Source organism: Trachemys scripta, chromosome 7 (assembly GCF_013100865.1).
Source record: "Trachemys scripta elegans isolate TJP31775 chromosome 7, CAS_Tse_1.0, whole genome shotgun sequence".
Taxonomy (NCBI): Eukaryota; Metazoa; Chordata; order Testudines; family Emydidae; genus Trachemys; species Trachemys scripta.
Genome location: NC_048304.1, coordinates 72,864,235 through 72,881,626, shown reverse-complemented (window position 1 = coordinate 72,881,626; position 17,392 = coordinate 72,864,235). Strand labels below are relative to the sequence as shown.

General features: G+C 42.8%; 1 protein-coding gene across 2 annotated transcripts in view; it reads left to right on the top strand.

The window, feature by feature from the left end:
- The first annotated feature begins 193 nt into the window (after nt 1-193).
- The window catches only part of OGDHL (oxoglutarate dehydrogenase L), a 108,258-nt gene continuing 91,059 nt past the window's right edge, over nt 194-17,392 (top strand). Inside the window, exons 1-2 of one of the 2 annotated variants that reach the window (XM_034776954.1) lie at nt 194-273; nt 11,671-11,905. In XM_034776954.1, coding sequence (XP_034632845.1) covers nt 11,699-11,905 — 207 coding nt within the window. In that variant the 5' untranslated portion in view covers nt 194-273; nt 11,671-11,698. Of the gene's footprint in view, nt 274-295; nt 450-11,670; nt 11,906-17,392 lie in introns of those variants that run through there. The other variant, XM_034776955.1, reaches the window with a different exon arrangement.

Genomic DNA, 17,392 nt, shown 5'->3' with positions numbered 1-17,392 from the left:
GAGGCGGAGGAGGAGGCGGTTGGCGGGGGAGGGGTCCCGTGGGGCGGAGGGGGAGGCGGTTGGCGGGGGAGGGTCCCGTGCGGCGGAGGACAGGTGGGCGCCCCAGCTCTCCTGCCTTCTTTTCTCTCTTCAGCACCGCCCTGCGGACAGCGCCAGGCGCTCGCTCGCTCCCCACGCGGCCCCTCCCACCCATCGTATGATGACCTCACCGCGCCCAGCGGACGCCGCGTATAGATTCCAGGCGCGCGGCCATCCTTCTCCCACGTGATACAGATAATCGTCCCCTCCCCGACCGCCCACAGATGAGAGACCCCCGCCCCACATCCCGTCCTCTCCACACTTTGGCGCTGCGACCGTCAGGGCCGTTCTTCTTCAGTAGCGGCCCGGCAATTGGGGGCTGCGCCGCGCCGCCTCTAGGACCTGCCGGAGCCTCCCCGCCCCTCGCGCAGGTCTGTCACCCGCCCTCCTGCCGGAGCGGCCGGGGGAGACCGTGCCCTGGGCCAAAGGGGCGTCTGGCAGGCGGCCTGGTGTGGGGAGAGGGGGACAGGGGCTGGCGTGGATCAGCCGGGCATTGCACATTAGGGAAGAGGCAGGTAACGCAACCTGGCTGGAGGAGAAGGATGTACAATATCTTTGTAAAGCAGGCTAGTGATTTTAATGGGCAAGGCCTGGGCATCTCGGGTATGGGTTTCTCTGGGCACAGGTGGGGCCTCCCGGTTTGCCCTTGGGGTGGGAAAAGGCTGGATGAAGAATAAAAATCCTCTTCAGAATTTTTCGCCCAGCAAAGGCTCTTTAGGGCGTGGGGAGGCATTTTAGGGATAAGTGCCTGTTTGTTAATATTGCTATGCTGGTGTAGTACCAAGCACAGTAGACTTCCTACAGTAGGCTGCTTCTGGACCATGGTGGCTAAGCTGGGTGTTTATGATGATGGATTTGAGTTGTTGTAGTCTAGCCGGGCACGTAATCCAAATTAATAGGGTCATCTCTGCTTTAGACAGTACTGTACATATGTTTTGGACTAATGTAATTTGGCTATTAATGTGTAGTCAAGTAATCCTTGACTACTCTTTGTTGCATTGTGTGACCTCCCTATGGGTTGCAGTAGCACAAATATGAAAAAGAGTAAGTAAATTGAAAAAGACAATCTAATAGTGTTGACACTTTATACTAAATACTAAATCACTTTAGTATGCAAAGAGATGGAGACTTAAATGGTCATTCAAGTTTTTCTCTAAAGTTTAAAGAAAAGCATTCTTTTGCTTTCATGATTAGAATACTATATGTAATTACATAATACCATCTACTTCTATGGGAGGTAGTATGGCCTAGTGGGACTCAGAAGACCTGGACTCAGTGTGACCTGCTGGCTGACCTTCAGCAAGTGACTTCACCTTCTTGTGCTTGCTTTCTCATCTGCAAAATGGGAATAACGATGCTTTCCTTCCTTGTAAAGTGCTTTGAGATCTACTGATGAAAAGCTCTATATAAGAGCTAGGTATTTATGATCTGGCACTTGGAATGGAAATACATTTTTAATTGTGCCCTTAGGATTCATTTAATCCTGAATCTGTAAAGGAAGGTCTTCAATGTATAGTTTTCCCCTTCTCTTATTCATCCAGGAATTGTACTGAAAAGCAAAAGAGAATGGTAATGCTGATCCTAACTTGATTACTAGCTTTCCAAAGTGAGGGCCTTTGAGTGAGAGGCCTGCAGGGCTGAAACAATTAGAGAAGTCTGTTAAGCCTTCATTATTATGCAAAATTTAGATACATCACTATGAATGTCTTGACAATCTGATTAGCTGTAATTATCCTATCTTGGGCAAGGTGAATAACAGACTGATAACATCGTTGTATTCCGTGGTCATGGTAGATTGATGCATTTACATTTCACACAAGAGGCTGAGGGCTTGTCTTCACTACTGCACTACATTGAAGCAACTGTGCCGATATAGCATGTCTGGTGAAGATGCGCTTATGTTGTCTGGAGAGTGCTCTCCGGTCAGCATAATTACTCCACCTCAACGAGAGGTAGAAGCTATGTTGGTGGGAGAGCGTCTTGTGCGGATATAGTAGACAGCACTTTAAGTTGATGTAACTTATGTCGCTCAAGGGGGTGGTTTTTTCACACCACTGAATGACATAAGTTACATCGACTCAGGTGGTAGTTTAGACAAGCCTTGAAGAACAAAAGTGACTTTCCTTCTCCTTCCTTTCAACTAGTTGTTCTAACTACTCCAGGAAACTGAATATGATGGTAGTCATTATTGTGATGCTACCAACTTTATTTTCCACTAAAGCATGACTTGGCTTTGTGTTTGTTTGTAAAAGATAAGGTTGTATTTTCATTTCCTGACTTATTTTTTCACTATATGTTAATTGGGTTTTGCTTGCATATTGAGAATCTCAAGTATTTATTGTATGTGAATAAATCGTTTGGCTACCCAAAAACTAAACAAAACCAAACCCACCAAAACAAAAAACACAACCCAAAACAAAACCATTAAGGGGAATGGATATTTCTACATTTAGTACAGTTCCTCTCTGCAGGAAAAAACAAGGATTTATTTTGTAGTGATGTCTGAGCAATCCTCCTTCCCTTCTCCCTTCTCCTGTCTACTTCTGTGATCCAAGGCTACTTATTCATACCTCCCTTATTCAATTCAAATATCCATCAGGCACCAGCTTCTATGGGTTTTTCTACCTTTATCCATTCTTCTGCACCAACCATATGTTATAGAGAATTATGCTGTTGAGGAAACTCTTAAGAGGGAGTTGCATGAAATGCATTTTGAAAATTAGCCATGCTAAGGGACAGACCTTTTCTGAAGGTTGGGCCAGACTGTTAATGTTCTTCATGGAGACTTTATACCACAAAGATCTAAAAGACCCACTATATACACCTGGTGTTCTAGGAGGAGAATGAGGTGAGTACAGTCTCCATGCCATACTGAAGTCTAATGAGCAATTAAAAGAATCAGCTACAGTGTATCAGAAGATTACCATTGATACTGGCCCTACTGTGCCACAACCTTTCCCTTCCACCTCTGCTTCCTCTAAAAGGAAGATTAGACACGGGGCTGTCGTAAGTGACAATCTTGTCAATGTCAAAAGATAGTTTCTTGTGCAGAGTTGAAAACTAGTTTATCTTAAGTTGTACTACAGTACAGAGATAGAGGCTTTCAGACTTAAATCCCCTAATGCTGTCTTTTTTTCCTCCACTATTTTAATGCTGGCGTGGTTTATTTTGTTTAATAAATATCAAGTTTGCTTTTCCTTCCAGTTCAGTACTCCCTTCTCATTTTTCAATCCCTAGTAGAGATTTAATTAATATTTTCCTTTTGGTTGCTCAGCATGCTCCCTTGCCAGTCACTGTTTTCATTTCAAGGTTGATTTAGGAGGCATTGTGAAATGGAATAATCCTAACTGCTGCTTGATTTTGTCTGTTGCCCTTTGTGCTGGTTTTTGAGTGATGGGCTGAGTAGGCCAGAATGCTCTGTGATCACACTTGTGGTCTCTGATTTGCTAAGTGTTGATGCTGACAGCTGATGTCTGTGCAGGAGAGCAGCAAACACAAGGGAGGAACCAGGAGGAAGTTAGATTTGTTGAGCAAAATTAATCCTTAATGTAAACCTGTTGACTTTGGAGTTACATCAGAGATGGCTTTGTCCACTTCTGTTTCATATCTGTGTAAAATGAGGTATCACTTTTTTGTTAGTCAGGGATAATATGTCTGGTAAAATTTTGCCTCAGCAATCTTTGTACCATCATAGAAGACAACTAATGTGTCTTTGAGTTTGTAGATTATATATTTAATAGTTCAATTATCTCTTAAAATGGGACACTGACCCTCTTTTGAAATTTAAGCAGAACAAGTGGAGTCACCTTGCTTCTGTTTTTTTCTCTGCTGGAATATTTAAGGGATACAATCAACTTGAGATCTAGTCCATGTTTTTAAAAATGAGGTAAAAGTAGCTTTTGGTGTTGCATCTGCCCTGAATACCCAGGTCAAGTTTTGTGCTTTTACCATCACTTCCTTGTTTTTAAAATGTTTCTCTTCTGCAGTTTTAGTTGTTCTCAACTCTTTGCTATAACAACATTACCAATACTTGTAGCATAGGTAGTTGAAACATCATCCAATATATAAGCATGGTTTTTAAGTTGACAATGACTCTTTAAGGACTAATTCAGTGTTCATGCTTTGTATCCCTGTATTTTTTCATGCCTTTATTTATGCATGCATGCCTGCCTGCCAGTGAGCAAAGTGATGTTGTATAAGCAAGGATTTGTACCCATTTACCTCTTGGTTTTCTTGTTCCTGATGTGAAGTCAATATACTTCATTGTGACGTCTCAGTTCTTTCCTTGATAACACATTGACATGAGAAATAGACGACTTTTATATTATGCTATGGCAGATGATATGATATGCACATAATTGCTTTTAATGCCATTATATTAAATAAACTATATACTAGAAAATATCACGTAGAGGTCAAAACTATATATTCTTAACTCTGCCAATGTGATCCCAAATGGCTTTGGATTTTTGTATGACTATCATCTGTTTCAAAAATATTTATTATTTATTGGTATTACCATAGCACCTGGGTGCCCTAGTCATGACCAGGACTCTGTTTTGCTAGGCACTGTACAAAGACAAAACAAAAAGACAGTCCCTGCCCCAAAGGTCTTACAGTCAAAGTATATAACAACAGATGGAAACAGATAGACAGATGGGAGTACAAGGAAACAAAGAGGCTGCGTTAGTTAGTTTGATAGCTAGTCATCTCAGCATACCAGGGCCATAACTGTTAATTTTTTTGTAGTCTTCACGGAAAAGGAATTTTAAGGAAGGATATGAAGGAGGATAATACTAGCTTGGCAGATGTTTTGGAGCCCCTCCAAAGTGTGAGGGGCAGCATGGGAAAAGGTACGAAGATGTTTGTTTGAAGATGTAACAAGCTGGTGATGGAGGTTGGCATTATGGGCATATCAGCTAACATCTCGATAGTGAATTAAGAGATGATCGGTAGTGTGGGGTTAGACCATGAAGGGCCTTAAGGGGATGTCTACACTGCAGCTGGAGGTGTGATTCCCAGGATGGGTGGACAGACACACTAGCTCAGCTTGAGTTAGCATGCTAAAGTAGCAGTGTGGATGTTGCAGAACTGGCAGTGGCTCAGACTAGTCTCTCGAACTTGGACCCAGGGGGTCAGGCAGGCTTGGACTTGGGCAGCTAAACTGAGCTATATTGAGCAGAGCCACCATGAGTCTGTCTGTCCGTGCTAGGAATCGTACTTCCCAGCTGCAGTGTGGGCATACCATGAGAGTAAAGACAAGCAGATTATGTTTGATGCAACAGAGAGGGGGAGAGCCAATGGAGGAATGCAGAGAAAGGGGTGATGTAGTCAAAGTGGTGGACTAGGACAACAATTTTAGCAAGAGCATTCTGAATGGATATGAGTGGACCAAGATTGTATTTGTCAAGGCCAGAGAGAAGGATGTTGCAGTAACTGAGATGAGAGCCTGAATGAGAGTTTTAGCTTTGTGGCGGAATAGGAAAGGCTGTATCTAGCAATGTTATGAAAGAATTGACATTACTTTCAGATGCACTGGGAATATGCAACCCTCATTGACTTCAATGAATGCTGAGGGCTCTAAGCATAGATATCATAGCACATGCACTACATATTGTAGGACTAGAATCTCATAACTAGTTTAGCAGTTCCTTTTAATATGATCATATTAGCTTAGTGGTCACTGTGAACCGTGACAAAGTACATTGGGATAAGGATTGTATTTTCAAGATGGCTGTAATTTCACAAAGTCAAGTTGCTGTTCTTATATTCATGTTTCTTATTGAGAACCTGGTAGACTCTGATTTCAGAGTCTTTGCATAGTGACTCAGCATCCTGCATGTAATCTTTCCTGATTTCTGATCCATTATTATTAGAATAGTTTTTCTTTCCTTGAGATTGAGACTGGCAGGGCATGTTTGTGTCTCATGACAGAGGAGGCAGTAACAGTAGGTCTTTTAGTGATGATGCTACTCTTTTAGATGCACTTGTGTAGTAATAATTAAAAGTAGGCTTAAATAGGAAACTAGTTTCAGTGTTTACTTTGAAGGAAATGGTGTCCCTTGCTAGTAATAAGATTTTTGGATTGACTTACATCTGAAAGCATGGTTCAAACACTAACTCATCTTTGCCATAACCTTGTGAAATAATTGCTACTTATCTATTTTAAAGGGGAGGAAATGGAAACAGGTTAAATGATTTGTGCATGGCCAGCCAAAATCAAAATCAAGGTTAAAACTGAGAAGTTCCTGGCTTCCAGACCCATGCTTAGTTCCCTAGACAGTATTTCCAATAATTTTCAGTCGTTATTGGCATATTGATCTTACTGAGGAGACTCTATTCATTTCATCTTGTATTTCTGTAAGCATGTCCTCCTTTTCTCCTTATTGATCTTCCATATGGGTAATAGGTGCATGCTTTGCATTATATTCTTCCTAGCTGAAACCAGTAGTACAGGGGAGTATTTGGCAATCGCATATCTTGTTATTTGTTTCCAGTATGGCACAGGGATATCCTTCTGTATGCCCATATCAGGCTGAAACACATACTACTTTTACTCCAGGGGGAATTTCACACCACTGTGCATGCACAGAATTTATGTCCCCCAGAGATTTTTTTCTCTGCAGAAAATACATTCTGCTGGAGAGGCACTACAATTATGCCTTGTGCTCACCAGTGGCTGCTGTGGTGCCAGAACACAGGGCAGCCAGCTCACTGGTCATAGTAGCTGACAGGGAGGTGGAGAGGCTGCGTTCTTCACAGTGCCCTGCCTGTGGAGCCAGGTGAGGAGTCATGGGATATGGTGGAGACAGTCAGCAATGGGCTGCTGGGGGGGGTCACATAGACTGGGGTTCAGAAGGGCTAGTGGGGGAGACAGACTGCAGCGGGTGCTGACTGGGAGTGGAGGTGCAGGGCCACATGGGGACGGGGGATGGGGTGCATGAGTGGAGGTGCAAGGGCACATGGGGTGAGGGAGTGCTTGGGAATGGGGAAGAGGGGTTGGATGGGGTCAGGTATGCCTCACTGAATGGGAGAGGCTAGGGGTCAGCCAAGGTCTGCATGGGGGAGGTGCCCCAATTCCCTAATAATTCCACTCCTCTTCTCCCCCTCCCCCCAAAACCCCCCCCAACCTGTTCCATGCTTTTCCCACCCATATCCAACAACCCTCCAGGTTCACTCCCAGGCTCCTTCCTAGCAATTACTTCCCTCTCCCTCAGCTCCTCCATCACCCTTGACTCCCCCAAGCCTTTGCACTGCTTCTGAGGGGTGCGGGAAATACGTTTCTGTATTATAGTTTAAATGAATTATTACTCAAAGTTCTGTATTAACATGCCTAGTAAGAAATCTAATTGTCAAAAAATATTTCCTGAATCTTTTTTGTTGTCTGTTTTTGTTACAGACATACTTGCTCACAGGTATTTTGAAATAAATTTCCAAAATAATTGTAACTGGCATGTTTATATTGTGTTATTTTGACAATAAAATATGCAGAATTTTAAAATATCATGTGGAGAATTTGTAATTTTTTTGGCGCAGAATTCCCCCAGGAGTATTCTTTGCACTCAGGCTTACTCTTTAATGTGGAGAAACTGTGTATCACAGTTGTCGGTCCAGAGAGCATGTATATCCCAGTTGCCTGCTGCCCTCTATGTGTGAGGTGGCAGTATCTGAGAACTGTGAGATCTGTTACAATGAAAGGAAAAATGATGGTGTGGCATGCACACCGAACTAAATTCCCCTATGTCTTTCTTTGATATATGTTTGCCTGATAAGGGAATTTTCCCCTATGTCTTTCTTTGATATTGTTTGCTTGCACCCAGCTTATCAAGTGATCCAGATGGTTCTGTATCAGTGACCTGTCCTCTTCATTACTTACCACTCCCCCAATCTTTGTCTCATCTGCTAACTCTATCAGTCATCATTTTGTGTCTTCTTTCAGGTCGTTAATAAAAATGATAGTCATACATCTAGGAATAAAGAATGCAGGCCATATGTACTCTGACGTGGGAAGCAGTGACTCTGAAAAAGACTTGGGGGGGATTATGGTGGCTAATCAGCTGAATGTGAGTTCCCAGTGTGACGCTGTGGCCAAAGAGGCTAATGTGATATATAAACAGGGGAGTATTGAGTAGGAATAGGGAGGTTGTATTACTTCAGCATTTGGCACGGGTGCAACTGCTGCTGGAATTCTGTGTTCTGTTCTCATGCCCCCAATTCAAGAAGGATGTTGACAGATTGGAGAGGGTTCAGAGAAGAGCCATGAGAATGATTAAAGGATTGGAAAAACATGCCTTATAGTGATATTCTCAAGGAGCTCCCTCTGTTTAGTTAATGAAAGAAAAAGTGAAGAGGTGATTTGATCCGTGTCTAAGTACCTAGGTGGAGAATAGAAATTTGATAATAGAGGACTCTTCAATCTTGCAGGGAAAGGTTTAACAAGATCCAATAGCTGGAAGCTGAAACTAGACAAATTCAGACTGAAAAAAATATTTGTAACTGTGAGGGTAATTATCCTTTGGAACAGTTTACCAAGGGGTGTGGTGAATTCTCCATCACAAGAAATCTGTAAATCAAGATTGGATGTTTTTTAAGAGAGATGCTCTAATTCAAACAAATTAATACAATGAAGTCCTATAGCTTGTGTTATGCAGAACGTCAGACTAGAGGATCACAATGGTTCCTTGTGATAGGGTGCACTAGGCCCAGAGGCCCCCATCACACCCGTCCCAGGACAGGAGCAATGGAGCAAAGTCCTCCAACTGGCCTAGAAAGACTATGCGGGAGGCTGGAAGGGGCTAGCCAATCAGAGGTTTGCAGGCTAGCTTAAAAGGAGCGGCAGTGCAGACCAGAGTCGGCTCCTTGCTGGAGCCAGAGGAGTGCAAATGGTGTTCCTGCTGTGAAAGGGAACTGCAGCACCATGGACAGCTCAGTGCTGGGGGGAGTGGGGGAGGTAGGAAGAGGTGCTCCTGGTTGGCTGCAGGAGCTGAAAGGCTGGACAGAGCAGTTGCTCTGGCAGGAACCAGGAAAGCAAGTAAGGGCCTCCTAGCTGGCTGCAAGTGCTAAGGTAGGGTTACCATACGTCCGGATTTTCCCGGACATGTCCGGCTTTTTGGTCCTCAAATCCCCATCCGGGGGGAATTGCTGAAAAGTTGTACATGTCTGGGAAAATAGGGAGGGAGGGGTTGTGACGCTTGGGTCCAGGCTGGAGCCGCTGGGGCCGGAGCCGGAGATGCTGGGGCCGGAGGGTGCTCAACTGCCAGCCGGCGCCACTCACTCTGCCGGGGCCAGGGCTGGGGCCAGGCCAGAGCCGCTCGGCCGGAACCAGGGCCCGAGCCGAGCCGGCCAGAGCTGCTGGGTTTTCACACAGTGTTACTTGTTTTAGCTCTTCAGTATTACCAAAATGCAAAAGATTTTTAAATATTTAATAGCAATTGTGCTAAAAGCATGCATCTTCTAAGAGTAAATTACTTGACCTGCGTGACTTAAGATAACATCTTGGGGCTGCTTGCAGCAGAGGGAGAGACATCTGGAATCAGGAGGAGATCTGAGAGAAATGAGGGGAGGATTTTCATGCCTAGCATTTTTATCAGATCTCTTTTGGCATGAGGAGATGATCTGCTGATTGAGCAGGAACAAAGCAGGTATTTGTGTGTGTTCTCCAGATGCGCAGAGGAGTAAGGTCTTTCATTAACTCACATGTCTGTCAACACTTACCTTCTGAGTGCACAGGGCTGAATCTGTCTATGGTAAGAAGTAGGAGCACATTTAAAATGCCCTTTTCAAATGAGTTTAGTGCTCCCAGTTTGGGCAGTGATTGGGTATAAGCTTCTTAAATGAGTCCTAACCAGTGCCTTCTATGTACTTTCTAATAGTATGTTTAGAAATAAAAAAGTTGCCTGTGAGAATGGGAGAGAATATTTTTCTTTCCTCCAGGTGGTGGTGATTGTGATGTCTTCAGACATATTTTCGTGCCAATTCTTCAAATGCACAAAGTGAAAAATATTTTCCCTCTAATCTGTCAGTAGTAGTCATCATAGATGTTGCAGATAACTATAGTAAGTAAAAAAAAAAAAATAAAATAAAATAAAAATCAGACAGGTGATTTTTAAGTTGGTGACCTTTTAGAATCTTTAAAAGTGTATTTAAAACTTGAATATGCTTCTTTAAAATCTTTGTTTTAGTGATTGTTTAGTTAGTGACCCAAGCAGGGCCGGTTCCAGGCACTAGGGGAGGAAGCACATGCTAAGGGGCGGCATTCCGTCCATTCTCGGGGCGGCACAATTTGTTTTGTTGTTGGTGTTTTTTTTTTTTTTTTTTGCTTGGGGCGGCAAAAATAGTAGAGCTGGCCCTGGACCCAAGTAAAGAAATTCACAGCTAAAACTGACAGCATAACTAGATAATCCATACGAAGACCAGTCTCAGTGGATCAATGTAGCTGATTACTGTGCTTTGATCATCATGTTTGCAATACTTATGCACAATAGCACAAGTCAGGGATGACAAGTCGGGGTTAACTTTGAATATTCTTGCTTTATATAATATCGTTACGTTCTTTTAGTTTTTCAGGTGTTGTTTTAAAGTGGAAACAAAATTATCATCTTCCCCTAACATTAATGTTGGTCTTCCTGCATTTTGATTTGTCTAATAGTGTAGCTGGATTCTTGTCTAGGTTTCAAACTGTAGTTTACATTTAGGAACTCTAATTCTGAGCGAGAGCTGTGTATCCTCAACTGGCATAACTGGAAGTTTCTAATGCTCAGAATTTCTCAGATGAAGATGAAAATCTTTGCATGTGTGTGATTTTTTTTCTCCCCCTTCCCCTCAAATTCTAGGAAATTCACTTGTCCAGTTCAAGGAAGTAAAAAAACTAAGTGGTCGTTGGGCGTAACAGTGTATCTTCTTCACTTTTCAGGAGTGCTCATTTATAATTATAAATTATCAAATTATAAATTGTTTCAAAAGAATAACCTAGGTGATCATGGACAAGCCACCCCTTACAGTAACGTTGTCTTATTTAAACATAAAGCCAACATGAGCACTTATTCAAGTCCCTCTTAATGTTCCATGCACTCACTCCATAACACATGGAGCTATGAATTTGGGACCAACAGCTCCATCTTCTCTCAGGCGCAAGATGTGGGAGGAAGCCCTCTAGGATATCTCTAAGGGGATTGGTCTTTAAAAATACCACTACAGCTGCCAATATCACCAAGGGGTGTGAGTGAATGAGTGAGTCTCTGTTTTGTTCATGCATCCAGGACATTGGGGAACATAGCTCAAGCAATTCCCGGTTTATAGCCATAGAAGCCCTCAGAATCATCAGTTCCAGGTTCTGTCAGCTGTTTGGGAGATGGACTGTTGGGTATGGGAATGGGCAACTCCTTAGCAGCACCTTCACAGCTGTAGACAGCAGGGATATTGGAGCATAGGTTCATAACTGATCAGTGGGCTTTCCACTGTCTCGAAGATATTTTATATTTAAGCTTGAACTTTGTTCAAGAGGAAATATATGGCATAAGGCTAGATTTTGTAGTAAGATATCATAGTATGTTGGACATTCTTCTGATTATGTTTATTTTGTCTTTTTAATAGACTTGGATCTTCTACCTAATGAACAAACATGAGTCATTTGAGGTTTCTTGTAGCTACCTTGAAACCTCATGGCATTCAATTTTTGGTAAAGCAAGATGTAGCCAGAAAGGTATTTCTGCAGCGCCAACGATATGTTTCATCAGGAGCTACAGAACCATTCCTGAGTGGAAGTAATTCAAATTATGTAGAGGAAATGTACTACACATGGCTTGAAAACCCTAAAAGTGTGCATAAGGTAAGTCTAAATGTTAACTGAAAATTCTACTGTTAAGATAAAAAGTATAAATCTTGATTCCACTCTTGTTGACTATTTTGTAAAAGGTCTTTTATTAAATGAAAAATATGAAACTAATTTGTATATATTGATCATTGCAAGATACGAAATTGCAGCAAAATAAAAATATAAGGAAGCCCCAAATATGGTGAACTGGTTTGAAGAATATGGGATGTCTTGTGTTATAAAAATATTAACAGAAGCAAACATCTGATTTTCAGAATTTTTTGTTGCAATATGATTATTTAATCAGTTTATTGAAGGAAATTAGTTATGATTTACAGAAATTTCAAGCTTCTAATATTTGTAATAGGGTCAAAACATGTCCTCTGCTGTACTTAAGTCATATATATATCCAGAGTGGTATTTTACAGCTGCCTAAAGGAGTTGAGTGCTCAGTTCCCCATGCTGGCTTTGGAAATTCCAGCCTTAAATGTTTTGTAAAACTACCTTCTTTAAATTTCTGCCTGTAGTTTGGAAAATATTTCACTCTGTACCTGTCTCTAAATTCTAAACACCTGCTAGATATTTCTTAATTGCTACCTCTATACCAGGGGTCGGCAACCTATGGCACGCGTGCCAAAGACGGTACGCGAGCTGATTTTTTTTTTTTCTGCCCACGGGGCAGGTGGGCAGAAGCATAGGCGTGCGCACGGGGTGTGCCCATGAACACTCTGCCAAATGGCCCCACTCTCCCGGCGTGGCAAGCCGCAGGGTCCACGCTCCCGGGCCGGAGTGCCCAGCTGAGTGCAGCAAGCCACCGGCCCCTCCCCCCGCCTTCCCCCCTTCTCTGGAGCCCTGCGCGCACAGCGCTGTGGGGGCTGGAGCTGTGCGCTCCCGTGGGGCAGTGTTTGGCTCCACGGGGAGGCAGACACGCTCCCCGCTCATCTGCTGCCACGCACACAGTGCTCTGAGGGGCGGGGCTGCCCACTCCTGCGGGGCAGCGTGTCTGGCTCTGCACGGAGCAGAACATGCTGCTAGGAGCCTCATGGTAAGGGGACAGGGAGCAGGGGAGGTTGGATCCCAGGCGGGGTGGTTAGGGGCAGGGGGTCTCTGGAGGGGGCAGTCAGGGAGCAGGGAGGATTGGCTGGGTCATGGGAGTCCCGGGGTCTGCAGAGAAGAAGCAGGGGCAGGGCCTTGGGGAATAGGGGCACACACACACCCCAGCCCCCCGCCCTGATCCCCCCCCTCCCACACACACCCAGCCCTGAGCCCTGCAGCCCCGCACACACCCCAGACCCGTGCCCTGAGCCCCTCACACCCCCCCAGGCCCCTGCCCTGAGCCCTGTACCTCCCTCATACACACCCAGCCCTCTGCATGACTCCTTCACCCCCCCACAACCCCAGCCCTGACTCTGACACCCCCACACATACACAGCCCCCCCCGCCCTGACACCTGCACTCTCCTCACATACCCCCAGCCCTCTGCCCTGACTCTTGCACCCCCCCACATACCCAGCCCCATCCTGAGCACCAAATGGGAGCTCCTGCAACCCTCGCACCAAATGGGAGCTGCCCAGGTAAGTGCCCCACACCCAAACCTCCTGTCCCAACCCTGAGCCCCCTCCCTAATTCTAGCTCCTGGCCAGACCCTTCGCCCCCAGCCCTGTGCTCAGTGCACTCCCACCCTCAGTTCAGTGCAGAGAGAGGAAGAGAATGGGCCAGAACCAGGGAGAAGTACATACCCACTGTATGTGGGTGGGGCTGGGACCCCAGACCGGCAGCGGGCTGAGCAGGGCCTGCGGCCGGGATCCTGGCTGGCAGTAGCCGGCAGATGGAACCCCTGAGTGGCCCGACCGCCAGCCCCGCACAGCCTGCTGCCGGTCTGGGGTTCTGGCTGCCAGACCCTTGCCAATTGGGGTCCCGGCTGCAGGCCCCGCTCGGCCTGCTGCCAGCCTAGGTGAACAGAACCCCAGACCAGCAGCGGGCCGGCGGCGTAAGATCAACATTTTAATTTAATTTTAAGTGAAGCTTCTCAAACATTTTGAAAACCTTGTTTATTTTACAATGCAACACTAGTTTAGTTATATAATATATAGACTTATAGAGAGAGACCTTCTAAAAAACATTAAAATGTATTACCAGCATGCAAAACCTTAAATTAAAGTGAATAAATGAAGACTCGGCATACCACTTCTGAAAGGTTGCCGACCCCTGCTCTATACTTTGTATTTTTGTTAATGAAAATTTTTTTTAGGGCTGTCGAATAATCGCTGTTAACTCACGTGATTAACTCAAAAAATTTAATCATGATTAATCTCAGTTTTAATCGCACTGTTAAACAATAGAATACCAATTGAAATTTATTAAATATTTTTGGATGTTTTTCTACATCTTCTTCAAATATACTGATTTCAGTCACAACGCAGAATACAAAGTGTACAGTGCTGACTTTCTATTACTTTTGTTTACAAATATTTGCACTGTAAAAACAACAAAAGAAATAATATTTTTCAATTCACCTCATGCAAGTTCTGTAGTGCAATCTCTTTATTATAAAAGTGCAACTTACAAATGTAGATACACCTCTACCCCGATATAACGCTGTTCTTGGGAGCCAAAAAATCTTACCACGTTATAGGTGAAACTGCGTTATATTGAACTTGCTTTGATCCACCGGAGTGCGCAGCCCCGCCCCCCCAGAGTGCTGCTTTACCGCGTTATATCCGAATTCATGTTATATCGGGTCGCGTTATATCGGGGTAGAGGTGTATATATCTTTTTTTGGTTTACATAACTGCACTGAAAAACAAAACTATGTAAAACTTTAGAGCCTACAAGTCCATTCAGTCTTACTTCTTGTTCATCCAGTTGCCAGGACAAACAAGTTACTTTACATTTACGGGAGATAATGCTGCCCGCTTCTTATTTACAGTGTCAACTGAAAGTGAGAACAGGCGTTCGCATGTCACTTTTGTAGCCAGCATTGCAAGGTATTTACATGTCAGACATGCTAAACATTAGTATGCCACTTTTGCTTTGGTCACCATTCCAGAGGACATGCTTCCATGCTGATGATTCTTGTTAAAAGAAGGTGTTTAATTACAATTCTCTCCCAAGGAGTTCAGTCACAAATGTAATTAAACACACTTGCTAGTCTGAGCGATTGGCTGAACAAGAAGTAGCACTGACTTGTAGGCTGTAAAATTTTACATTGTTTGTTTTATTTTTGAGTGCAGTTATTTTTTTGTACACAATTCTATGTTTGTAAGTTCAATTTTCATGATAAAGAGATTGCACTGTAGTACTTGTATTAGATGAACTGAAAAATATATTGTTTTTACATTAAAATATTTGTAAAAAAATATAAAGTGAGCATTTTACACTTTGTATTCTGTGTTATAGTTGAAATCAATATATTTGAAAACGTAGAAAACATCAAAAATATTTAAATAAATGGTATTCTATTATTTAACAGCATGATTAATTGTGATTAATTTTTGTAATTGCTTGGTAGCCCTAATTGTTTTTCTTACTCTGATGTTTTCTGTCCATTATCAAGACTTTTTTTGTTTGTATGAGGATGCTAATTCACTTTAAGTATTTGCCTTTATGAATTAATTTTTTTTTTTTGCATGAATTGGAATCTTAACAATTTATTTAGTTACAGAAAATTACTCTCCTATCTTTCTCTGTAAGAAATAGTGCAAACTGCTTATAAAGTGTTTGGTGAAACACTGCTATTGTGTTTTGTACTTAAGGCACATTTTTATAAATGTGTCTTATTTAGAACTTGGTTCTACTCTGATAAATCATCTAGAAATGAGTAAAATGAAGCATACAAATAATTAAAAGGGAGGCCAAAATGAGCAGTTATGATGATTCTTTTGGTTCGTCCATGTGTGAATTTAATTCTGGTGAAAGGTGATCGCACTGGTGACTGAAGCCTGTTTCTTCACAGAACAAGTACAGCGCCGACTGTGCAAACGTCCCTGTTTTACCTTACCTCTGAGCCGGAGGGCCCATCTCCAGGGCTGAGAGAGGTAGTTCAGTTTCCATGTTCTTTCTGGCCTTGGTTCCTATGAAGAAACTGTCAGCAAAATTACCCCAACAAGTGTTGTATGGGATGGGGGGGTTTATGAATTCAGTGGATATAGTCCTGAGACTATCTCCTTTTTTCACATATGTAATTCAACACTTCTGAGGTGGTGACAATTTTTGGTTATTAATGACATGGACAGTTTTAAAGGTATTTAAAAGGCATTAATTTTTTCTCATCTAGATTGCCGGGGCGTATGGCTGTTGTTAGCATCTCTTTTAAGAAAGAAGAGAAATTGTTTTCTCTTTTTATCCCTGATTGCTCCATGGAACTTACTCCTCTCTTCCTCTTGTATTAATTAGGCTGAAAACAAAATGTAATTTGACAAATGGTTTTCTGTGTGTTGGCGTTCAACTAATCAAAAGGAACATGTACAACATCATTCAACACAGTAAATTTGATAATGTGGCCTTTTAACTTTTTTTTGCTAGTAGTAATTTGGAAGCCATTTTTCTGATTATATGTTAAGGAGTGAAGATTTCTTGCCGTAAATTGTGCGGCAACTTGTCTTTGTCTTTTCTATCTTAAAATCTGATCCTATATACGTGTGAGGATGACTAACATAAGAAAAGGGCTAAAGACTATTCTCTTAAAGATTTGCAGGATAAGATCTTTATACTTTAAGATCATCAGGACAGAGGATATGCCTTACTTTGTTTACAAAATGATGTGGAATCATACATCTTTTTATAATGATTAATACACTTTTCCAAGTGTTTCACAGCATTTTAACATTGCATGTCCTATTGACTTGGATGGGATTTGCAAGGCTGGAAATCTGGGAGGTGGTAAGATTTTTAAGCTGATTCCACTCACTTCTTCCTAGAAACTCCTATAAATCTCCATGAATCTCTGCTCCCTACATTATCTTTCTCAGAAGGGCGCTAGAAGGTGTGGCTGCTCGTGTATGTATGTATATATAATCTGAACCTGACACTCTCGTTGTTGGCACTTGTAGATCTCACTCTGATATGCAGATTGTTAGGAACTTTTTGGAAGATTGAAGAGAGAATAAGGATAATTTTTCCAGGGGAGTGGGAAGTGGAAAGTGGGATGGGATTTCTCTTGGAAACTATTTTACACCCCTACACTCCTCCTCCCTGGTTGATCCTTTTCTGAGTTGCTTTGGTTCATCTTCCTCCTCCTGAAAGTAGTATCTAAAACAGCTGTGGTCATAATGACATGAGCTCTGAACAAGGTGTAATTTCTGCTCACAGAGTGGAGTCAGGGACATAGATCATAGGGAGGGGGCTTGTCAAGGCTCAGTTATTACTATTACAAGATTAATTACAGAACTGCATGGTTTGATATTGAGTACATAATGGTTACCACATTTTCCTGTATGCAGCCAGTCTACCGTGAGTGTGTAATTGCTTCCTTTTGTTGTAAGCTTAGAAATCAGTCTCTAT